Source organism: Monodon monoceros, unplaced genomic scaffold (assembly GCF_005190385.1).
Source record: "Monodon monoceros isolate NGI ecotype Baffin Bay Population unplaced genomic scaffold, NGI_Narwhal_1 Super_Scaffold_5, whole genome shotgun sequence".
NCBI lineage: Eukaryota > Metazoa > Chordata > Mammalia > Artiodactyla > Monodontidae > Monodon > Monodon monoceros.
Genome location: NW_021703782.1, coordinates 101431889 through 101457596, shown reverse-complemented (window position 1 = coordinate 101457596; position 25708 = coordinate 101431889). Strand labels below are relative to the sequence as shown.

The window sequence follows — 25708 nt, the reverse complement described above, 5'->3', positions numbered from 1 at the left end:
CACACACACACACACACACACACACACACACACACACACACACACACTTTTTTAACTTGTTCTCTTAATTACTGAGAGAGGTATGCCAATTCCCCTCTATTGTGGATCGTCTGTTTCCCCTTGCAGGTCTGTCAGTTTTTAATTTCTACAATTTTGGCTCTTTTATAGTTTCAGATTTTCTGCCACAAATTCTTCTTGATTTTTTATTTTCATTTTGAGCATCCTAATCATTCTTTTTAATAAAGTTTGTTTCTGAAAGAATGCTTCATCATCTGGGTCTCTTTGGGATCTGTTTCTGTTTTCTGCTGCTTCTCGTGATTTTTGATCACAGTATCTTGTCTTCTCATGTACCTGTGTTTTGTTTTTGTTTTGAGTGATGGAGACTTAAATTTAAAATTTTTGGAGGGAATTAAAGCTTAGAGTAATGATATAGTGCTCCAGGGAGGATTTATATTTGTTTCTGGGAGATGACTAGTGGAATTGGCAATCTGGATCATATTAATGCAATCAGGGATTAAGGTGATTTGAAGGTGGGCTTCAGTCCTTCTGAGATCCAGACTATTTCTACTTCATTTACTTCTAGCATGTGGCATTGCAGAGGCCCAACCCACAGGGTGGGGAATTCACCAGGCCTTCCCCTTTTGGAGGTCCGTAAAGTCCAGTTTTTGACCCCTGAGACCTGGGGTGCCAAAGGTGCTCTGTTCAGTTCTTAGTGGCTTCTTCTGGATGTGGAAGATACCCCCAGGGGAAGTATGGCCCCCAGAGCAGGGTTTCCTTTGTCTCTCGGATCTTGACTCTATAATTCTTTGTTGCCCAGGAACAGACATTTGGTCCATCTTTTCTGGTTGCTCTCATCTATTTCAGTTGACTTACTTTCTCGTACTAGAAGTGGAACTTGTGTATTTTGCAGAAGCTCCTCTGGTGACTTAGTGGCAGCTAAGGTTGAGAGCTCCTGCTGCTGCTCATCTTCTCCTGTCCCGTCCTCGTCATGCCACTCCAACCTCTCAGGCCTGTATGCTGTTTCTTAGCATGTTCCTGCCTTAAGACCTTTGTACTTGATGTTCTCTCTTCCTGGGGCTCTTTCCCCACATAGCTGAATAGCTTACTCTTTTACTTTCGTTAGATCTTCATCAGAAAGCTACCTTATCTATAAGTGATACCTTTCTGACGGGCATCACATGTAAAAAAAATAGCAACACATCCTCCTCCTTAAGCCTCTTATTTTTCTCCATTGTGCTCGGGACCATATGACATGTTGGGCTTAGTCTCCACCACCAGATGCAAACTCTTTAAGAACAGGGACGTTGTTTTGTTCTCTGTTAGATGTCCAGCACCTAAAATTGTCCTGAACATAGAAAAACTATTAATATTTGTTGCTGGATGAATACATGAATAAAATTGTAATGAGGATGATGAAAGGACAGGCTTCATAGGGTGCTTGTGAGGCTTAAATAAATTAATTCATATAAGGTATTAAGAACAGTGCCAGGCATATGGTAAGCCTTCACCTATTGTTTTTAAAAATTGTTGCCTCTGAAATGGTCACTTCTTATTTCTAGATACTGTAGACGTTGAAAACAACTTGCTTTTTGTAACACAAGCCCATCCCCCCACCCACCATGCCGCTCCCCCCCATTGCTATTATGATTAGCTCCAGATTTTACAGCCCTTGTCCAAGGGCAGGGATGGTAGAATGAAGCTTAATCCATGCAGCTCTATTCACGTAGCTGGAGGATTTAGAGAATAGATCCATACGTCTAAGCCAGCTGGTGAATTCCAGGCAATCAGGGAGCAGCTTTTAATGTAACTTAATGAGTGGGAGAGTGATTGAATAGATGTTGTTCCTTTTTAACTTTATCTCTTAAAGACTGCATTCTGGGAGACTGGCAAACCCACAGTTTTATGTAATGCAAATGAAATACACTACTAAGCAGATATAAGCAGATATTGCCTTCTGTTGAAGAGAGCACATCAAGATTGATTGACCTGAGTGGTAAGTATTGACTCAAGCAAATGCTGAAGTCAGTGTTTACCCCAAGGGACAATAAATCTTGATGATCAGAGAATATGTAGTTAATCTCAGTGTTATTACAAGGTTTCACTAAGAAGTATCTGGAAATCTTATGGCATGAATCTTTTGAGCATAACTTTCCTTTAGGAAAAACCCAACAACCAACTTTTACGTTGAAAACACAGAGTTCTTTAAAGTAGTACTTGGACAGGCTGATGAACTTTTCTCTGATTGTTTTTATCTTGGACAGCAAAGCTCCTGCCTTATGTCTTGACGGCATTATTAACTAGCTGCTTTATCTAAGAAACTGAGTAATATTAGTTCAGTTAGTTTTTGTTCCATACCCGTTATGTTGTTTCTGAGTCTTATGTTAGATAGTTTATAAGATACAAGGAGAAAATATCTTTGACCTTCATGGAACACTAAGGAAACACAAGGTCTCTGTATATGAAATAGGCAGTGACACAAGACTACGTATGACACTTTATATTTCTGATACCATAGAAACTCTTCTAAAAAGTTGAGATGAGAGGGAAACTGAAGAAAACTTCATGGGGAAGATGAACTGTAAATAAAATCTTGAATAGAAATTTGAACAGGCAGACAGAAGAATATGTCATAGTATGAGAAATAATCAGATTTCCGTAAGCATAATATTTAACATGTGGACTTTAAAAATTAATAGTATAATAAATGTGAACTTATAGAAATATTTGAAGAGACATAAGTGAAAATAAATCTTACTGCCACAGATAACCACCTTTAACATTTTGATACATATCTTTCCAGACTTTTTTCTGTTTATGCATATACAGATGTGAATATTATGCATAGATATTTGTATGTGTATATGTGAATAAATGGGAAAATAAATATTTATAAAAAGGGATAATATTGTTTCATAAAGATTCACTTAAACCTTTTTGCTATTACAAGATTATAAATATTTAATTTATCAGTGAAAGGGTCTTATGGTCCTTGTGATTACTAAGATTTTTCCTTCCTGAACATATTAGGTACATTTGGTAGAGTAAGTAGAATCATTGTTTTGACTGATAATGAATCTCTTGTAATTGTTTAGGTGCTGGGTCTTCAGCTCTGAAGAGGCCATTTGAAGATGGATTAGGGGATGATAAAGATCCCAATAAGAAGATGAAACGAAACTTAAGGAAAAGTGTGTAAAATCTTTATTCTTATAGATGTTAACTAGAAAGGATTTATGTCTCAGGAAAATAAAAATTAAAAAGTGATTGATTTGATTGATTTGAATTGAAGTTTTAACAAACTGATTGAATAACTTTTGTTTCCAAGCATCATTTGCTTAAAATATACTGACAAACTAAAATGAATGTATAGCTATGGTAATGCATATTACTTTTACAATGATGTTACCATAATTATTTAAGCAGTAGTTTTAGAATTACTTACGAAGTGAAGTTAATTTATATGTGCGTTTTGAAATTCTTTTTTAAAATCTGAATTTATAGTGGTCTCTAGGAACCTACAGAAACATAGATTAAAGCAAAATGGTTTTGCTTTAATCTGATCTTATTCCTCTTTCTCTTACAGTTCTGGATAGCAAAGCAATAGACCTTATGAATGCACTAATGAGGCTAAATCAGATCAGGCCTGGGCTTCAATATAAGCTCTTATCTCAGTCTGGCCCTGTCCATGCCCCAGTCTTCACAATGTCTGTAGATGTGGATGGTACAACATATGAAGCCTCAGGACCATCCAAGAAAACAGCAAAACTTCACGTAGCAGTGAAGGTACAGTATTTCTTTTACTCAACAGTGCTTTGTTATTTTATGTTGTAAATAAGGTGCTTGTTTATCTATCGTAAATTAACAGAATTTTTCAAGATTTTAATGACAGTGACATACAGTCTTTTGTCACCTCTGGATCACAAAACTCTTCTTTTTTTGGTTATAAAATGTGTTGATCATATAAAATTTGCAAAACACAAAAAAGTAAAAGAATAAAAACTGTTGGTTGCTTATCTCTGAGGCAGTTCATTAATATTTGTATATAGTATATACTTCCAGTCCTTTTCTGTTTCTTTGTTTTAGGTTGAGCTCACAGTGTATATATAGTTTTATGCTCTGATTTTTTTTTTTTTTCATTTCACATGTCATCAGTGTTTTTCTATGTTATTAAAATCTTCATAAATAATTTTAAATGGCTGTATGATTAACATGATATAGATGTACTATTGTTTGTTTAAACATTCCCCTATCATTGGATATTTTGCTGTTTGCAGATTTTTTTCTGTCATAAATAAATTTAATGTGTTTTTTTTTGCATGTGGTGCCTTTTCTGTATTTCAGAATATTTCCATAGAGAATAAGGTCCACGATTGAACCAGTCAATTATGCATATAGGTTTATAGAAAATTCTTAAATATTGGAATCTCTCCATGACTACATTTGACCTCTTGCACACAAATGCGAAAATGTCAAAGATCAAGTAGATGGAAGATCACTTTTCACTAAAGAAAAGTTCTGTTATGTTACAGTATGACATAAGATGTAATTGGTCTGTTTTCATAGTCATTCCAGTTTGCAAGTATTATTAATGTAGATGCAAACATTATCCTAGATGCTAAGGATACAGCAGTGGTCAAAATAAAGTCCTTGCCCTCCTGGAGCTTGCATTCTAGTGAGGATAGAATGGGGAGAAAGACAGCGGGATATACAAATGGGTCAGTTATTTGTCAGGTAGTAATAAGCACAATGCAGAAAAATAATAGCTAAGCTGTAAAATTATAGAACAGTATGTTATGTTGTTTACAAAAGGGGTACTTTTTAAGTATGTTGAAATAGTATGAGTTTAAAATGAGGCAGAAAAAGAAAACTAAGAATGAGGGAAAAAGTGAATTTAGGAATAAGGCTAAAAATACAGTTTAATAACTTAGCTGTAAAGTATGCTGAGAATGAGTCACAAATTTGGATCTAAGTTCTCTAGCATCTGACCCAGAAAGCTTTTGAAATATCAATATCAATTCACTGTCTATGACATAAGAACAGAAGGAGCAGTGTGGCTGCCTAGCAGCACGTACCCTAAAATGATGAAGATTAGTGGCCAGTCTTCCCTTTCCTCCTCTAGTCCTTTTTCCTGACTGTCCCTCACAAAGGACACCTTTAAGGACATAATCAGCCATATTCCATGAAAAGAATCTTAATCATTGTGGGGAAAAGATCGGCTGAAGGGGACAAGGGGTAAAGCCCCTCTGCAGAGGTTCCGGAGCCATCAGCTCTCTACTGTGCGGAAGCCACGAGTATGACTTTCTCCTGAGTGGAGAGCCATGGGGTAGGGTGTGCTGCATGTTTCCACTCTTGGCCCCTTGTCTTTGAGGGTATCAGCTTTCTCAGTCTCAACCCCTCTCCAGGAGAAAACAGGCATGGTTACCCTGGATTTTCCAGTCACCTTGTTTCCAAGAATCATTTTGTGATTTTTCAGCTCAATTGATGTGTTTATTAGGCTTGATTTGTTTGCCAGACATTTGAAACTCACTTTTCTTTGGTATACCAGTTTTTTTGGCCTTAATATATGTTTTTTTAACTTTTTATTATGAGAATTTTCAAACACGAAGTAAAATAATGCAGTACACATCCATGTGCCCATTATAGAACTTCATCAATTGTCATCATTTTGCTAACCTTGCAGAAACAAGTGTTAATTATAATCAGAGATAAAACAGGATTCAAACTTAGTGGAAAAGAGTAAAATATACTTTTTTACCAACAGTCAAATGGTGAAGGTGGGCAGAAACATTGCATGGTGCAACATGGTAAAGTAAATAGAGGGTTATGGTCCTTAATAGGAGGATGCATCCTGCATGAAAGGAGGTGGGACATATTTTATAGGCCCCTCTTCATGCTGCAGGAAGAATCATGGCCTTAATATTGATTCCAAACAAACTGGTTCTATAGGTCCAAAAACTCCATACTTTTTTCTTTTTACTTCTGTAGCATATGTTAGTTAATAATCTTAGAATATGCGTTCATAGAAAAATAATTTGAAAATTTTTTGTTAGTTGTGCTGTATTGCAAGTACACTTCTAATATCCTTTGAGATTATCCATCAGTTATATAAAATATTTGTAAATGTATTGAAATATGTTGCTACAAAAACAATAAATGAATCTGATATGTGTGGAAAGGGCAGAGAGAAGTGGTGTTAAATAATTCACATTAGACTTTTAACAGTCTGTATTAAATTGGGAAACTGTGTCTTTAGTTTTTTTTGGAGTAAACAAATCAAATTTCTTTGGGACTCTTCTTGGCTTTTGACTTGCAGCCTGTGTTAGCCTGGTGTTAACTCCAGACCGATAACTATTCCTTCTGAGACGCGATTTCTTAGGGAGAGCATATTTGCAGGACTCAGGCAGTGGAGAAGGTGTTTTCTTTATAAATATTGACAAGGGTATAGGCAAACGATGTTAGTGTATTTAGTGCGAAGTCCTACCTGAGTACTCTTAGAACTTACGATGTTACAGAAGTATTCTTGGCCTTACTCCCAATGAATATAAGGAATTTATTTACGATTTGAAACGTTCAACAGAATGTCAGTTTCTCCATATGAATTGGGTGAATTAATTTCAAGTTCTCTAGGCACAGAAGTCTACTTCTGCCCATTTTTTGTTGAGAGTAATATTTTATTTATATTGGCAGAATCCTTTGTACAGAATGCTATTGTTTATAAAGGCTAGACTGTTTGGCTACTCATTTGTGTGGCAGCCATAACAGTTTTTTGAGACACCTATTGGGTATAGTTGGGATTATAAAGAAATATGCTGTTGCTTTTACACTCCAGCAACTTTAAACATTAGTCAAAAGCTAAAACAAATATAGGGATCTTTAGGCACCTAGTTCTGGTACAGACCTTTAAGTCAGTAACTGACTGCAATGTCAACCAGTTTGATAGAGGCTTATAAAAACGCTAGTGCACATATTCTTCTGCAAACATCTAAAAAGCAGTTTAACCTGGAAGGAGATATTAAAAGGTGTACAAAACACACACACACACACACACACACACACACACACACACTTCTGAAAACTGTATTTTAAAAAAGATGAGAAATGCCAGGCATGAGTAGAAATATGAGAAGAGTGAACACTGGGGGAAGCCACAATGTAACCGGGCCTTGAGAGGCAGGGGTGGAGATACAAACCTAAACTTGTTCCTGGTTCACTTAGTGGTAGAGAATAAACCTAGAGACTGAATCTTTTCTTTCAAGTCTCGATTATGGTTTTAAGTGGAGAGCCAAAGGGATGGATAGTAGAAAGCTTCAGATGTAATTTTGTAATTAACAGGCATATTGGCTCCAAGGTAAAGAAAACTCCTTGATTTCCCTTCTGTGCTAGTTTCCCCTATTGGATTGAGTCATAGAACTTAGAGGTCAATTAATCAGTCTTCCTGTTTTGCAAATTGGAAAACTGAGGACCAGAGGAGAAATAAAGAGTTAGAACATCAGGTGTTTTCCTTTCTAGCCTAGTGTACTTTTCATAGTGTGCGATTTTACTTTCCCCCTCACCTCACTGGTTGAACTTGGCTATTCTGTTTCTCTACCTCTCGTCTCCAAATTAAATGAACCCAGGGTAGCCTCAGGTTTGCATTTCTGTTTTCCGTTATTTAAACCTAATTACTCTGAGGAGGTTTCCCCCATTTTCCACGGTGACACTCTGGTAGGTAAAACTTTTCTAACCAAGGATTTATAGATTTAGCACCATCTTTCTCTTTCTGCAAGGTGTTTCACGGTTTCAAATGTTGTGGGTTTGAAACTGTTGTCCTCCATATTTCATCTGTTCTCTGTGGTGTCTGGTGTTTAAATAAACTGAATCTTGATGTAATTTGTACAGGTGCTGCAGGCAATGGGATACCCAACGGGCTTTGATGCAGATACTGAATGTATGAGTTCCGATGAAAAGTCAGATAATGAAGGCAAAAATGAAACAGTGTCTTCAAACTCAAGCAATAATACTGGAAATTCTACAACTGAAACCTCCAGTACCTTAGAGGTATACTTATATATTTTTTTCCTTGGAAAAAAAGTAATGTATGTTCATTGTCAAAAATTTGAGAAGTATGGAGAAGTATAAATGAGACAATCAAAAGCATATACAAGTGTATGTATTCCAGAGGCAGCCATTATTAATATTTTGCTTTATTTATATCCAGCCTTTTTTCTATGTGTATTTTTTATGAAGGCAATCATATTTTCATATAGCTTTACATCTTGTTTTTTCACTTAACTCTAAAAATCACTGTAAACATAACTGTATACTGTACAACACATGGATGTATCCTAATTTAACTAGCATTTCTCTTTTGCTGGCCATGGGAGTTGCTTCCAGCATTTCACAATCATAATGTATGAGGAATGTCAACAATAACTGAAGAGTGAAAAACAAAAAGATCTAGGGACTTCCCTGGCGGTCCAGTGGTTAGGACCCCATGCTTCCACTGCAGGGGGCCCCGGTTCCATCCCTGGTTGGGGAACTAAGATCCCACAAGCTGCTGTGCTATAAACGAATGAATGAATGAATGAATATGTGTATGCATGTATGTTTGCAAACTTAAAAAAAAATCTAATGGGGAAATTTAGGATTATTCGAAATTTGTGCTAAGCTATGGGGGTCAGTGGGGTCATCATTGAGTTGGTCCAGCCCTAAAAAAGGCGTCTGATTTAGTATGTTCCTCAGACTCTTGAGCAAGTCCTGACCTATGACGTATTGTCAGAGATAATAGAATGAGACAAAAATCCAAGTACTGAGTATACACGGCTTATTTGGGAATTCATGGGGCCCTTGCTTATTGCATTCTACATAAGAAAAATTGGCTTTAAATAACCGCAAGAGCTTACATTAAACTTAAAAAAGTGTCATTTGTAAGAATGAGTATCTATCAAGGACTTAGTGGACTATAATTTTTTCCCCTTTTAGTACCTGCTTACTGCTAGATGCTGCGGAAACTGTGTCCAGAGCCTTAAGATGTTCTCAGGATAGAAGGGCAAAAGATACGCTCATAATTACAATGTAATGTGATAAGCACCGTGATTGCAAAATGAATTTAATAATGTATAATCTCAAAGGAGGATGTGATTATGAAATGTACACACATGTAAAATCAAAGAGAGTAAACTGTGAGCTTGGTTTGAGATGATGAGTAGGATTTTGCTATGTGGGGAAGAGGTGGAAAGAAGGCATTCTGGGCCAAGGAATAGAAAGTATAATATCTGGAGTTGTGAAAGTAAATGTTTGAGAAGTACCAGGTAGGCCTGTATGGTGGGGACTGATGGGGCTGAGGCCTGTGGAAGCCATGCCTGACTCCTCATGTGATGCTGTGGAGGATAGAAGACATGGCACCTGGCTTTAGAGAGGACCAGTCATTCATAAGTGGTTGTCACAGGCAGGCCAAGATGGTTTGCTGGCAGTGTTGTAAATAGTAAGAGAAAAAGAGCGCATTAATTACGAGGTACAGACTGTTAAGTTCAAAGGGAATTAAGAGAGCAGCGTGGGCTAAACTAATAGCAGTTATGAGAGTATGTGGAGGTTCTGGTTGTGAATCCGTCTCTCCTTTGCTTCTGTATAATCTAGTAATGGGGAGGGGAGAAAGCTCTTATTCTTCATTAAAATAGTAATAATTGATTAGAACTGCAAATATTTTTATCTTGACTCATTTTTATAAAGTGATTTCAGATTTGGAAAGCAGGGAGTGATTACCATAGTTTCAGAAGTTACTCATTACCTTTTAAAGATGGACTCCAGAAATTTGCCTTGAAATTAAAAAGATGTAGATTATTAAAAACTCTTCAAGAAGTGGTTTATTGCAAAAGACCCAGGAATGTTTATTAAAATTGTCTTTAAAAATTGTCCAATGTTTCACTTTTATAGCATCAACCACTTATTAAATCAGCGTAGAGTATGTTAAGAGAATCTTGCTGTCCATTAGGTTTACATACATGAAAATCCTATTATATGTAATAATTCATTTTTGTTCAGCATTTCTTGAGCAATTACTGGGATAGAATTACAGACATGCTCTCTAACCTCAAAAAGTGCTCAGTCGTTGGGTCTTTCCTTTCTAAAATTATAGTTTTGTGGTGTTTTGTGGTTGGTTTTATTTTTGGTGCTAGCCTCTCTCTTTGTTTGAGCCTTCACACTCTTACGTGAATTACTTCTCTTCCTCACCTCTAGTCTTAACCGTATGTCAGTTCTTTCCACCACTCCTAGAGCAGTTTTCTAGTCTAATCGTGAATTTACCCAGATTTAAGGCTTTCAGTGGCTCCCCATTGTCCATGATAAAGTCGAAGCTCATTTGCATGACATTTGAACTCCTTTATGATTTGGCTCCATCAAGAGTGTTTCTAATCTGGTTCTGCTTTCCTCTCCTCACTCGCTTAATACAGCCAAATGGAACTTCTTGCAATTTCCCAAACAAATGGTCTTTCTTTCTCTTGGGCCTTTGCATGGCTGTTTCTTCTGTCCAGAATGCCCTTCTCCTTCGTTTCCTCCTTCTCATGGTCTGGTACCTACCTTTTAAGGTCAGGTTTGCATGTCACTTCCAGGAAAACTATCCTGTTTGCCCTAGAAAATGATTCCTTGTACTATGTTTCCATAATATACATGGGCTCTGTAATGTACATTGTTTTACAGTGATTAGATCAATCCCTCCTTCTGTACTCTAGCTCCTTGAGGCCGAGAATGACTGCTTTTATTATTTTTTAATTTCAGAATTCATAGTCTGTAGCCTACTGTTTTTACTCTAGGTGCCGTTAAATCTCTTTAGAGAGACTGAGAGGTGTGTAGGCACATTTTGTTTCCGTCTCCCAAATTGAGAGTTATTTCTTCCTAATCCTAAAGATGAAAAACAATGAATGCTCAGGTGTCATGTGAGTCTCAACTGTTCTACCTACATTGTCAGTCATTTAGAGTATTGTTCTTAGATCTTGAACACCCCAGATCAGACTCTGGAGTGCCATGTGATGGCAAGGCTACACTGCTCTTGAATACTGATCTGTTGAGACAGCCTGCTTCCATGGCAGGCTGGCCAGATGACTTACTGTGATGTTTACTGCTTGTAGAATTTCTATACCTTTAAAGATATTTTACCATTTGTATACAGAAGTGATCATGCATCCTAGCCCCTGAATGCTTTAAAGTACAATTCTTGAGCCTCTTTGTCAACGGAGACGTAGTATAATTGTATTAATAAGAAATCTAATACTCTAAAATCTTACTTGATTGAACCTCCTTTTAGGTAAGAACTCAGGGCCCTATCCTCACAGCAAGTGGCAAAAATCCTGTAATGGAGCTCAATGAAAAAAGAAGAGGTCTTAAGTATGAACTCATCTCGGAGACTGGTGGAAGCCATGACAAACGCTTTGTAATGGAGGTGTGTACCTAGATACAAGCCAACCTTATTTTTCCCCTCAAAGACATAGGATATCCTCAGCTTATATATAAAAAAGCTTTAGACTGAGTCAAATCTCATGGTACTGTTTGACTTTTGGTGTTTTCTGTGTTGTGACACATTTAAATTAAAACTACATAGAGGAATTGCACGGGGTAATTGCAGAGTGTTGTTCTTGATTTTAGGTAGAAGTAGATGGACAGAAGTTCAGAGGTGCAGGTCCAAATAAGAAAGTGGCAAAGGCAAGTGCAGCTTTAGCTGCCCTGGAGAAGCTGTTTTCTGGACCCAATGCAGCAAATAATAAGAAAAAGAAGATTATCCCTCAGGTATGAGTTAAGCATTAAACCTTTGAAAGATATTACCAGAATTAAATTTCCTTTCCTGTCTTTGTGCCACTCAGGTTTTTCTAAAGTTACTTCTTTTTCTTGGATTTGGCAACCCTTGCTTTGGGTTTGATCATGAATAATAGAAATATGATTAGTGGCTCTCTGTTCTGTGGTCTTTTAGGCAAATTATTAAAAAGAGACTATTAGCATTATTTGGGGGATTTAGGTCATTCTTGAAGAGGTAGAGTGTTGGAGGGTTGGGACTTTAATGAGATACTAGCATTTGTTTAGTTTAGGGAAGCTGCCAAGAGTATTTGGGGCTTACTCTCGTGAGAGTCTGCAGGTGCTCTTCCATTTCCTTTCCAGTTTTGTCCTTTTGCATTATTTATTTTGGGTTTTCCTTTGAGGGCGTCACAGTAGAACTTGACCCTTTGTTGCTTCTGTTCATTACCAACATTGGAAATGACAGAGCTGCTAAAGGCCCAGGATTGTAACAAGGGTTGCAGTAAGAAAAGATGGCCTCCTAGTTGCACGCTTTTGAATAACAGATTCTTCTATCCATTCATTTACGTATTCAAAAATATTTTCTAGACATATACCATGTGCACGATTGTGAGGGAAAAGGAGATACGTTAACTAAAAGACACATTCTCTCCCTCGTGGAGAATACTGGTATAATAATGTCTGAATATATTATGTGATAGGAACAAGTCAAGTAAAAATGTTTAGACTAATAGAAGGAAGCTTACATTATTGAAGATTCTGTGTTAAATATGCATATGCAAAGTCCATTATAAGAGGTTAGAATAGCTCTCATTTTATAGATGAGGAAATGAGGCTTGAACACATTAAGATACCGCTTGTAGTAACATAGCTAATTGATGGTAAGGGTTCCCTTTGAAACCTGGTTCTTCTCCTTCCAAAGACCATTGGCATGCTCCTATTGTATATTATATCCACCTTAGAAATTTGTTTTGTGTTAATTTAAACTTCTTGTATTTACTATAATAAACACTGCTTATATTCTAGAATTCAAAATATAAACAAAGAAAACGAACTTTTACTGAGATGAAATACAAATAAAGCGTTTAAATTGCAGTGGTACACATGTAGAGAGAGGATAAGTGGATTTTCTTTTTCTAAAATCTTCCTAGAATATGTTCTAAATTAGTGGAAGGATAATTGGTACCTTGTTTGTTTTGGTGTGTTTTTCTCATGCGTTACATCTTGTATATGGGTCAGTTAATTTTAGTGTTTAAAAAGCCTGTGCTATGTGCAGATACTTACTAGGTAGTTAGGTTTGGTTCTAGGAGACATGAGCTTGCTTTGTGTGGAGTCACTCTGCTGCTGCCAGACTACTACTTTCTGACTACATTTGACTAAGCTGTGTTTTAAAAAAAAATGCCCGCATGAAGTTCACTCATTTTTAGAAATTTTCCATACTAAAAGCTATAGAACTCACGTGTTCAATGTGCTTGACAGCCAAGAAGCAGTCTATTTTGGTTGGATTTTTTTCAGCCAAAAGGAAGAAATGGCTGTTCTCTGTGCATGATACATTCGACCTTGAAACTGTCTTCTACCCAGTTACAGAGGCTATCCTAGGATTTTTTCAGTGAGAGATAAATGTGTATATGCACTGACTATTTAAGCGGTCTGAGATGCTGTTGACTTGATCGTACAATGCTTTTGAGGCTCTGCACCTCCTTCCCTGCAGCTTGGTTATAGCAGGGAGTATTAGCAGTTTTATGAGCTTGAGTTTTTATAGCATCTTTATATTAAAAAGTAAATATAATATGTAATTTAAAACTAGATATTTTCTTATTTCTTAAATTTTCAGTTTTGGAAAAGAATGTTCTAGCAGCCCTGTGTACCGTTACTCTTTGTCCTTATCTGTTCTACTTTTCAGAGCTTTGTATCTATTTTCTCAGTTGCTCTTTCTACTCTGAAGTAAGGAAAACAAAGTGGGTATCATAATTGTCATTTTGCAATTATTGGGGAGACTCCCATAGAGATTATGTGACTTTACCAGAGTCCCATAGCATTTTAGAGCAAGAAGAGACCAGAGGTGATTCACACACACACACACACACACACACACACACACACAGACACACACACACACACACACACACAGAATTGCATGACCTTCCTGAGGTCTCAGTTACTTACATCAGGAACTGGCATCCACACCTTTGGTCTTCCTGTCTTAGTTCCTTTTTTTTTTTTTTTTTAAACCCCACTCAGGTTCACAGCTAACTCCAGGTGGTTTGTTGTGCTATTTTTTTGTTTGCTGGGGGAGAATTCAGTAAATTTTGAACCTGGGTATCAAGTGTCTGTAATTGCTTTAGTCAGGCCTAAAATGACTTTGGATGTAATTTGACTGCTGAAATTTGTGTGCAGAAAACGAACTCTTTCTGGGTAACCCTCAAGTGAAAGGAAGAATTTATTTGCATACTTCTGTGTGCCAGCTCTTCTCCAGAACAACTCTGTAAGATAGATGTCATTTTCATTTTACAGATTATAAACTGAAGGTTCAAGGTCATAGACGACTAATCTCATGTACAGGCTCAAGTTTCTCATAGAGGTTATACATTACAAAGTTGATGAGATGATCTTATTTCTCTCAGTAATGAAATGTGTTATTTTTAACAGGCAAAGGGTGTTGTGAATACAGCTGTGTCCGCAGCAGTCCAAGCTGTTCGGGGCAGAGGAAGAGGAACTCTAACAAGGGGAGCTTTTGTTGGGGCCACAGCTGCTCCTGGCTACATAGCTCCAGGTATAGTGCACCCTGTGAGACATCTGCCTCCTTTTCTGGGCCAGAGTTCCAAGGACAGCCTCTCCTTTATTTTCCAGGGTTATACAGGGTTTCTGGAAACATAATATGGGTATAGGATGGGTGTGCACCGAACTTCAAAAGAAGAGAATCTACAGAATGTTACAGGTTTTCTCCTGGAATCTGCTGAGTGACTAGAGGCTTTCTGGAGGGAGGTGACAGATGAGGAGTATTGCGCTTGGTTGAGGGGACATATTTTGACAATGAGATATGAGCTCAAAGATATTCCACAGATTGGGAGTTTGGATACCTGAGCAGAGTGTATTCGGTGGGGACATAGATGACAGATTGGGTATCACAGGTGAGAAAAATGGCTGGTAAGAGCTACTTAATTGGGGTGAAGCCTGGCGATGTTAGCATTTCTTTAACTCTATGTTGGGGAGCCATCAGGGGCTAAAGAAGTACAAAAAGAGGAAAGGGGGAACTTACTTATCTAGAGCTGAGTATACACTAGATACTTTCATATAAATGATTTCACTTAATTGTTTTTAATCTTCACAGTGTTTCCTCAAGTAGAAATATTTTCCATTTTTCTGGGTGAGGAAACTAAGTTTTAGGGAGGTAAGGCAACTAGCTCAGTGTGAGACATCTTGTAAACAGCAGAGCAAAGATTTGAATGTAGGTGTTTCTAATTCCAAAGTTTATATTCTTTCCATTTCACCACATGGCTTGAGGAAGATGGGAAAAGATGCCCTCTGCTTGCCTTCTGTTCTGATCCTTGTATCATCTTAGCAGTAGCTGTACCTCTGTCTCATTAAAATCAAATTCTCTGTAATATTGCAAGTATGGAACTTTGAACTTGACAACTAAACCACTAGTAGTTGTTGATCAAGATGAAATGGTCATAAAGATTGGGTCTTATCCTGTCATTATTTTTTTGTATAACACTCTTAAGAAGTTCACTTAGGTTGTGGTTTTTGTTTTTTTTTTCTAAGAAAGACTTAGAATAGGCTTTTTGGGAAGTTCTGTGGATGATGTGGCTTTGGAATTAAGCTCCTAGAAGTTGATCCCAGTAGGGGCATAGCTCAAAGATGTGTCATATAAACAATGTGTACTCTTATTCAAATATTGTGTGCCTGCTTTGACACACAGCAGACATGGATTTTGTTCTCCTGCAGTGTTTGGTCTAAAGGTGAGACATACTAATGGAATACTCACGACTGACTGAGTTGCTGTGATGAAGGAGAGGGGCACGATGCTGTGAGGGAACGTGACAGGAAACCTGGTCTAGTCTGTTGGGGACTCGAAGGTTTCCCTGAAGATGTGACACTTGAACTGAGCTTTGAAGAATGAGTAGGGGTTAACTCAGAGAAGATTGGGACAGAAGAACACCTCACACAGAGGGAATAGCACATCAGCACCCTATGGTGCTGGTAGGAGGGAACTTGGCTCATTTGAAGAATTAGGAGGAGGCCAACATGTCTGTAGTGTGGAGAGTACTGTGTGTGGGTGAAGGGGGAGGGGGTGGGGGGAATTTGAGCTAAAGTGGGTGCTCAGTCCCGTCTTGGAGGCTGTGGTTTGGATTTTGGTCTTAGCACCTAAGTACGGGGGACGTCGTGAAGGGTTCTAAGAGGAGTAAGGAGATGAGACTTTCAGACTTTATCTGTAGCATGAAGAATGGCTTGTAAGGATAGAAGTCGGCATGCCAAGACAAAGTAGAAGGTTTTTGTAAGCTCAGAGACTAGACTAGAGGCCATGGAGGGATCTCCAGGGGGTGTAGGGAAGTAGATGGGGGTCAAGAAGTGAGCAGATGGAAGAACTTCAGAAGCAGAATTGATGGATTGAATGTGGAGAACGAAACAGAGTGAGGTTTCAGGTCCCTCCCAGGATCTTAATGCTGGAGGAAGTAGATTGGATGGTGGCACCATTGAAGGAGACAGAGAGCACTGAAAGACAGTGTAAGAGGGTGGTTACAGTTTGGTATTTTTTGCGTGTCCAAAATTAAGACATTTTTCTGTGCATCTCACTATTTCTATGGAAATTTATTTATTTATTTATTTTTGCCTCATTTAATGTCTTATTTAAAGGAAGCAGCTTTCATTAAACAGTAGTAGGCAGGTTACTGAGGTGAACTCTCTTGCCTTTGGTGACGTGCTCGTCCAGTTTTGTCCAGCTGCTGGGCCATGGGACGTTTTCCTCACGCCCGAGGGGTCAGCAGCCATCAGCTAGTGGCACTGATTGTGAGAGGAATCCTGCTGTCTGCCTCTCTGCTCTGTAGTAGCTTCTCTCTTACATCATTGCACTGACCTCTGTGAAAGGCCTGTCTTCTGAAGCTTTTAAAAAGGAAGTTCTTTTATAGCCTAGAGAAGATACAGATTAGGTCAGTTTGGATTATGAATAGGTTATATGCCATTTGCAGAGTGTATTTTGTGCAGCAGGGAGTGTAGTAAGTATTTTTACACATGTTATTTAATTACCTTCCTCTGCCATCAGTTTCTGCAGAAGACTGAGGCTCAGAGAGGTTAAATAGCAGGTGCAATTCAGAGTCACCTTAGTGAGGCGTGAAGTCAGGATTAGAACCCCAGTGGCCTCATTAGTGGCCAGCTTAGTTGTTATAGTTTCATCTCTTTAAGGAGGTTTTAGTAAAACGTTTGAAACTGTAGCCTTAGCCAACCAGCTACCTTTTCCTGGAATAGATTTGATATACAGCCTTCTTTTTTAAGCATTAATCTTTTTTTTTTTTTTGGCTTCTGATACTTTTCCTACTGTATATTTCCTACTGCTTATTTCAGCTGCCTTGTGTCCTCTTGAAATATATGATTTAGTGAGCACTAAAGACTAAGTTGTACAACCCGCAGTTTTATATGACTTAAGTATAGACTAAAAAGTGAAAAACTTTTATCTCTAAGAAAATGTTTGTTAGTCCCCAAAAGCAATTTACTTATTCAACATATATTTGAATGTTTTATCTCAAACAAGAGATTTAGATCTGAGCATTCAAAGATGACCAACACTTAGCGTCTGCCCCTGTGAATGCTCAGGGTCACATGGGGTAGGAACAGACACTTGAGAAAGTACCGTGTAATGTGATGCAAGCTGTGACGTGGGGTGGGCAAAGTGAACAGCAAGCCTGGGGGACTTTACAGAGGAGGTGATAGATACCTAAAGGATGAGTTGCAGTTGGTCAGCTAGAGAAGAAGAAGAAAAAAAATCATTCTAGCGGCAGAAATGATTATAGAAAAAGGGGCTATAAAGTAAAAAAGCTTGATTTGTTTTGGGTACAATGTGAAGGGCCCATGTAGATTTTGTGCCCTTGTTCTATTTTAGAAACCAGTTTTTCCTAGAGATTTACCCAAGTGATTTAGTATTTATATGTTTTAAAGTCATTTTACTGAAAGATTAAAGATTGTCATTTCTATTAATGTAGTATTTCTAATCCCTTTAAAACTATAAAGTAGCTTGGAGGGTTTCCCATTTTATAGATGAAAGTGGCAACTCAGAGGTTACATATCTAAGGACATATAAGAAACTAGTGCCAGAACTAAATGGTTCAAAAACTTTTGTGTTCTTTGTACTTTATTGATAATATGAGCCTTCTTCATAGGCACCAGATGCTAATGGCAATTTTAACAACATTTACTGAGAGACCCTGTGCTGGGGCCCAGAATTCGGATTGCAACAAGACATGGACCTTGCCCTCGAGCCCACAGCCTGATCTGTGCGCCCTCTTCAGTGGCAGTTGAGGCTTTAGCCTGCTCTGTCACTGCTTTCTGAAAAAAAGACTTGGAAATTCCTATTTTCCAACTGTGAGAAATTGGTAACTTGAGTGGTTCTAAGTATTCTTTTGTTGAACAAAAATGTGTGAGTGGTTACTATATGCCAGACATTCTGCTAGGTTCAAGTGTTGCAAAGATGTATAAGACTTGAGTCTCTGCCATTCTAGGGGGGAACACAGACAAAGGGTTGATAATTATAATACAACGTGGTAAGTGTAGTGAGAAAGAAACAGGTTATTCTGGTAGGTCAGGAGAGCTTGGTAGGCCGTAGTAAAAAGCTTCCACTCTACATAGGCATGGAGGAATCTCGGTGGACTCGGGCCATTCTGGGAAGGGTTCTGGTTGAGCCAGCACCTGGAAGGAGCCCTTGGGGCCAAAGGCGCCGGGCCGGGTGGTCCTTGTGAATGGGGCCGGCGCTGACTCTGCCCTTTTTCCTGGACTGATGTGCTTTCTCCTTCTTTGCACCAGGCTATGGAACACCATATGGTTACAGCACAGCTGCCCCTGCCTATGGTATGTACACCGTCTTACTGATTTCTCCTCTTAAGCCACTCTGCACAGCAATCCAAAGCGCAGTTTGTATCTAGGGTTTCTTTAAATGAATTGGAGGATCTCAGACCTACTTATTCTAGTGACCCAACTTAAATTCCCGTTGAAAATGCCACAACCTTGTGGTTCTTGGTTTGGTTGGAGTTGCTCTTCTCTCTGCTTTGCCTGATTGAAGGACTGCTTGTTCTAATTGCCTGTTTCTGACCATATTGAAATTAAATATTTTAAGTAGTTCTTCTTACAGCCAACTTATACTCCATTCAAAGGCTACTGAAGGGCCATACTCAGTTTCTAGCTTGGCTGCCTGCCAGTTATAGGGCTACATTTAAGTTTCTGGTTTGTGAACTCTAGGTGATTTGAGTTAGAGATAGGAAGTGCTCACTTCAAATTCATAGCTGTCATCCCTTTTCATGAGTTTTTCTGTAGAGGTGGAGTGAACAGGCCCTAGAGGGTGATGAGGGGGTATCTGCAGCAGTTACTGAAGTGCTTACTGCAGAAGGTCTCTGCAGTACAGTGAGAAAATCATAGGAATAGCTCCTCTCCCTCCAAAAATAAAAAACAAAGGCAGATGCGGAAATGAACCTCAGTGGCCCTTTGGATAACTTTTGAATGAGGTTTATGTGGCAATGGAGGCAGTAGGTTTGGAGTCAGTGATATGCTCTCTTAGGCATTTTTCCTAACTCGGGTGCTATGTGGTATAGAGTTGGCCATCTATAGGATGTTTGTCGTTGAGAGAAAAAAGAGCGCGAGTGTGTGTGCACACATGTGAGAGAATGCATGTGAGTGTAAGAGTGGGCGGGTGCACACGTGTGTGTGCAGCAGTGCGACCCCAGGCTGGGTGTGTGTGCACACAGAAGAGAAGGACCTGGACTGTGTTGCTACTTGTGGCGTTAGTCCTCCACACGAGCCTCAGACCTTTCATTATGCTTTTTCTCTTCATGCATCAGCTTTCCCATTTTTGTTTGGATGAAAATTATGGGTCTTTAAGACACTGCTAAACTGAAGCTTCATCTGATTTCCTAGCTGTAGAAATAAGTAGAAAGTGAACAGTTTGACCGCTTTCCCCATTAAGATAGATAATTTACATCCTGGAAAGATGTGGAGAAGCTGGAAGGCTCAGACGTTTGGGGTGAGTTTCCTCTAAGGCTGAGAGCAGAGTCTGGAGTTTCTTCCTTAACTGAATGTCTCCACTGACACATTCAGGATTGGCCAGGGCCTCCCCGTCCAAGAATATGCTATCACTTAGAGTTCCTTCTGAATTCAAGTTCTCTAGCTCCTTTTGATTTGGCAATTTGCTTTTACCATTCAGCCAACTTCTGGATACCCTGACCACCTCATCCTTCCTGTGAATTAGGTCTGGTCAGTTTATCCAAATACATTTTGACTCACTAGACTCATTGTAATATGTCTTGTGTGAGAGTCAAAGCGTCTGCCTCCTAGGGCAGGTCCTGAAGTCCGTGTCTTTCTTTTAGACATAGTAAGTCCCATGTTCTTTAGTACAGGTTTGCTAGAGCTTAATTTTTTTCTTTAAAACACTTGTATATCTAGGCTCTAAGGCACATTCACGTTTTTCCTGTCTTTTTAGTTTTTCTCTCTTGTTCTTCCCTCTCTAACATTATGCTCTCACCCCGCGGCCTCTGAGCCCCCCTTCAGAAGGCTCCCATGCGCCATATAACTGACTTCCAAAGCTGGTGAAATGTAATGCCCCCATTTTTCACATAAAAGATTTGGTTTTTAAATGTTACTGTGATGCCAACCTACTAAAACGATGCTTTATTTTGGCTGTAAGGTAAATATGTCTTTTGGCCTTTGTAAAGCTGTTGCATGTGGGGTAATTTCCCTCTGATCATCTGGTGCTCTCGAATACCTGCTGTTGCTGCTTTGTGATTTCTCCATAGCTTAAATATTAGAATAGAAATAAGGATCAGATTTCAAATCATGCTTGAGTATGCAGAAGTTTGTGAGGCCACAAGAACTCATTAATTACAAAATTAAGCAAGTAATTAATCTTTCCAGATTTGCCATGCCAATATTGGCAGTAGCCGTTAAGGTAAACACCTGGTCACGACTCCAGTTGGAACTGTCTTTCTGGGGATCTGAGGCCTGCACAGAAAGCTGTGCTGTGAATCTTGACCGTCCCTGTTTCTCCTGTAATATGTGATGTGCCAAATTGAGAGTCACTTCAGAATATTAATCAATAGCATTGCTTTTGAGCTTTATAATTCATGACAGTTCACTCAGATGAAATCCCTTTTTGAATATCCTTCTTCCTATGATGTAGCCATCTTAATTTTGAGTGGAAAATATTAAGAGTAACTTCAAAGTTTGTGGGCCTCTTCCATAATGGTACATGTTGACTGACTAATCTGGAAAAGGTTAATGATAATTACTGTAAGATTCTTTTTTTTTTTAACCTGAAATTTTTATTGGATTATTAAACTTATTTGGAGTCCTCTCCGTTTCTTTTCTCTGTAGGTTTACCCAAGAGAATGGTTCTGTTACCCGTTATGAAATTCCCAACATATCCTGTTCCCCACTACTCATTCTTTTAGCAAATGACAGAAGCTAATTCCTATTGAACAATACAGTACATACAGAATGTTAGAGAAAAAGCCTTTTTATCCTGCTTTCTTTGAACACATACTTGATCAAAATTATTTGTAAAGAACATCTTTCCTACTTTTTGATTTTAACAAACGCAAATTTAGTTCTCTAAAACTTGAAAACAAACAAACAAAAAGAAACTAGTTCTGTGAAACGGTACCTCATTTCCGGAAAATAACTTATACCAGCCCTTCTGTTCTAGGGAAATAAGTCTAGCAGTTCAAAGTTTAAGTTTTAAGAGGAGTATCAGATTATGTAAAATTAAATTCGTGAAGGATGTATAGAGTCTCAAACACTGATCACAAATAAACTGCTTTGTTGTAACACAGAGTACTGCCTGGTTCCTGATGCAGTCACTGATGCTTAGCTGATTGATATGTATTTGCCCCAGGGCACGTTAATTCGGGCTGTAGTTATTTTTTTTTAATACAATAGAGACTTTTCATTTAAACTTTAACTTTGTAAATATTGAAGTGTGTAATTAAAGCCAATAAAATATGGGTTTGAATATTGTTTTAGCTTATTATTTTTGATATGTTTTGGTATCAAATTATAAAGAATTGAAAACTAATAATAACTTAGCCCTAGAAACCCATTCATTTGTAACCAAACTGATAAAACAAAGCAAAGGCGATTGTTAGTTTGAGCCACAGTCCATTTACTTTGTAAGCCCTTTGTACTCCTGCTGTGCGAGGGCATCCCCATGATAAAGGTTTACTCTGTTATCTGAGCATTGCTTATTAAAATGATGGCACTACCCAGAGATGGGGAAGGAGGAATGTGATTATTTTAGTTTCCGAATTTCCAAGTTTTAAAAAATAATAAATTAATTGATCAATCACCCTCTCTTGTTCTTGTGGCCTTCTTCACTCTGTAAGATACTGTGTTCACTCCCTGGCTTTTTTCATGCAGAGAGAAGATTAGCGATTTTTCTGGGATTCTTTGAAGGGTCTCTTATCCTCTTCAATTACACCAGAATCTAAAGCAGCAACAGGGTCCCCATAAAAACTTGCTCTTCGATTGTCCCAGTTCTTGTTGAGTGCTGCTGTGAAAAGTGACAGGTTTCAGCCATGGGTCAGCATTTATTTTTTAAGACATCTGATTAAGCTGGTGAAAAATGATCAGTTGGTAACATTGTGTTGTTCTGTAAAGGGTGCAGACCTAAGTCTTCCACTTGCATTCTCACCTTGTTTGGAAGCCTATGATGTTACTAGAAGGTAATGGTTTTATTAAGGTACTCACCCCCATGAAGGCAACAGTGTGGTCCCATGTTGATATTTACAAGTTGCTGTGTCTTAAAAATGTCTGTTTTTAGTATGAATTAGCTTTCCTCGTCTTTCTTCATTTCTGTTTTTTGGAGCTGAACAGTACCCATCGCTGAGAATGGGCTTCACAAAATACGGCAAATTTATGTACCAGATTTCTTTGGGACCGCTAAATGAGAATGAAACAGATCGTTTAAAACAAATGTTAGTGTTACTTATCAGAAATAAAATTTTTACACCATGCTTGTTACTGCTGCTCCTTGACCTTTTGTCTTTATTAGTGGTGGGTGATACTTTAATAAAACCTCATCACTTGCTGGAAGTAGCTGTGAACTTACCATTCTCATCCCGTGCCATTAGTGGCTAGACGCACACAAGAGGGCCCATCTCAGCTGGGAGTTTTCATGTTTCATTGATTCGTTTTGCTGACCTATGGATGAAACAGAGCCATCACTGAGAAGAAAAAGCATGGCTGGTAGTGTCCATTTTTTATTAATTAAATATTTACAAACAGTCCTCTTTGTTTTTGGAATACTATTAATTGGCAGCTGCAGCTGTATTGTTATTTGAAATTGATTGTCAAATTTGCATTCCAAGTTGGAATCTCTTTGGAGATTTCTCTTTAGAAAATTCTTTTGAAGTAGCTGACTCAGCTTCATAACTCAACCCTTCTATAATGGTGAAAATGGAGCTGTGCTGTTTTCCAACATGATGGCAGTCATTTCAAATGGTTTCTACCAAGTCTTTTTTTTTTTTTTTTTTTTTTTTTGTTGTTGTTTGTTGGAAGTTACTAACCATGTTGTAAACCTGCCCAGTTGCTGCAAACTTTTACATTTCTCTGCTTTACTTAAAATAATTGAGCTGTCAGTCCTTTGTTAGAAGTGGTAACCATGCAAGTTCAACTGTTTAAATCTTGTAATGAATTAAGTGTCCTTCCCCTACCCCCACCCCCTTTACCCTTCCCACCCCTTCATTTTGTAATGAAAATTCCACTTACAGCTGAAAGAGCAGAGAAATATAAATGAAGCTTTTGGCTTCACCAAATTCTGTGAAATTAACATAAAGTTTTGCTTCTCTGCTCTTTTCTCCACTGTAGGTGGTTTTTTCATTGACAGCCCCTATTGCCAGCCTCTGAGCGTCGCACCATTTATTATTCACTTGGGCCCTCAAGATTTCTTCTCTGACTTCTAGAACCATCAGGTTGTCTGGCTTGAAATGGCAATTTCTATGTCTTAGTCTTAAGAGCAATGTGACCCCCTGAGGCTTTCCAGCTTTCAGACACAGCACTCTGACACCTCCTTTTGGAAAGCAGTGAATGAGCATTTTAAAGAAGAGCAATACTTTATTCAGAGCCATGGTGTCTGTTTGAAAACTTTTCCTTTGGAAACCTAGCAATATCTGGATATACTTAGCCCCTCCTAGCCTAGTCTCTTGTCGGGGAGTCTACAAACCAATGTAGAACTTAGAATTAGTGTATGAGCTGTGCTATCTTCTGACAGTTTTTAAACTTTTTTAGCACATAAACTGAATGGTTGCATTCCTGACTGCGTCAGTTAGCGCTATTATAATTCCTCAGAGATAGGGGTCCTCCTTGAAGCCATATTCTTTGCATGGGGGCTGGCACCCAGCCAGGGAGGTGGCCTGCAGCCATGTTTCTTGAGGCTGTGGGAGCACCCCATCTCTTGTGCAAGGTAATTGGTCCAATAGATTCCCAACATACCTCATGCTGACTAGATGCAGTGCATGGTGCGGGGAAGCCAGGGCTCCTGGAGTCGTTTGTAGTCTCTCTCAAATTGTTAACCTGGGGAACAAACCACTGATAGATTTTGCTGGTATTAGCCTTTTCTTCTTTTTTAAAATTTGGGTGAATGTTTGAAAATCATGAATCAGTCATTCACCATTATTAATTGAAGAGCTGGGAATACCTCGTTAATGTATTTTTAAAACTGGTGTTGGATCCTCTGTGTATTTCAGGTTAATACTTTTAAGCAGTTTTCAGCACGTTTATCTCACTTTATTCTCGTTCTCCTTGGACCTTCGTAGCCATATCACTTGTATAAAATAGGCTGAGATATAGTGACTGTAAGCTGTGGTCTCAGTATACAAAGGTAAGCGCTTTTATTTTCTGATTAAAGAGAAAATTAAAAATCGATGAACACAACATGCATATATGACAATCATATATGATGTATTTGATCTCTTAGGTCTTATATCATCACATTACTTTAAAATTTTTTATGATCTAAATGTGAAATAGTTATTTTCAGCATTTTGTTTTTAATACCCTTATAATTACTTTCTCTTTGAGAGACATTTCACTTTTAAGTGTGTGTATGTGTATAGAAACTTATAACGTATATGCGAATTACACACACTTACCTGTTTAAATAAAAGAATTTGGTGGTGGGAAGTGTTCACCTAAGAAGATTTTTACGTCAGGGCAAAAAGTGCTGGAATTTCATAAGCAGCAAGATTGGTAACAGTGCTGGTAGGACCCATTTATGTGTAGCTGTTACATAAGCTGAGGATCAAAGTGCCAATTTCTCAAGGAGAGAGACTTCTCTGAGAAATGAATATCTCTGATCTTTGTTGTATGCCCTAATACAACAGCAGCAAGAAGCCATAAAAAAAAAAAAGCAATAGAAAATGAGAAAAACCAAACTATTAAGGTAACTATGGAAAAATATAAAACTGACTGAGTTAAGCTAAGTATTTGCAGAATCAATTATGGCAAGACTCAGAATGGTAAATACCTGGTGTGCAGAGACCAAATAGATGTAAGGCAATTCATCTGTCTTTTCCAGATTAGGTAGATGATTTATTTCCCACCTGATTCAACCGTCATGGAGTTCATTTAAAAGATGTGAGGGTTAGGCCAAATATTTTTAAGAGGATTTGCTTCTTCGTTACGTGTATTCATTCCATAAATGCATTTCATATGTGTTAGATGTTCTGTGCTAAGGTTGTACTTGATATATATATAGATA

The 25708-nt window shown here is 38.2% G+C and overlaps 2 protein-coding genes across 15 annotated transcripts in view; one reads left to right on the top strand and one right to left on the bottom strand.

Annotated features, from left to right (window-relative positions):
- STRBP (spermatid perinuclear RNA binding protein) overlaps window positions 1-25389 on the top strand; it is a 135987-nt gene extending 110598 nt beyond the window's left edge. For 2 of the 4 annotated variants that reach the window (XM_029201918.1, XM_029201919.1), the window contains exons 11-18: window positions 3093-3185; window positions 3581-3780; window positions 7876-8034; window positions 11276-11410; window positions 11614-11754; window positions 14407-14530; window positions 18772-18816; window positions 21328-25371. In XM_029201918.1, the coding sequence (XP_029057751.1) occupies window positions 3093-3185; window positions 3581-3780; window positions 7876-8034; window positions 11276-11410; window positions 11614-11754; window positions 14407-14530; window positions 18772-18816; window positions 21328-21404 (974 nt within the window). In that variant the 3' untranslated portion in view covers window positions 21405-25371. Of the gene's footprint in view, window positions 1-3092; window positions 3186-3580; window positions 3781-7875; window positions 8035-11275; window positions 11411-11613; window positions 11755-14406; window positions 18817-21327 lie in introns of all 4 variants that reach the window. The other 2 variants (XM_029201920.1, XR_003790704.1) reach the window with 2 other exon arrangements.
- Window positions 21484-25708, bottom strand: part of RABGAP1 (RAB GTPase activating protein 1) — a 179581-nt gene continuing 175356 nt past the window's right edge. For 9 of the 11 annotated variants that reach the window (XM_029201909.1, XM_029201906.1, XM_029201914.1 and 6 more), the window contains one exon: window positions 21484-23151. The gene's annotated coding sequence lies outside the window, so the exon portion shown is untranslated. The remainder of the gene's footprint in view (window positions 23152-25708) is intronic. The other 2 variants (XM_029201907.1, XM_029201908.1) reach the window with 2 other exon arrangements.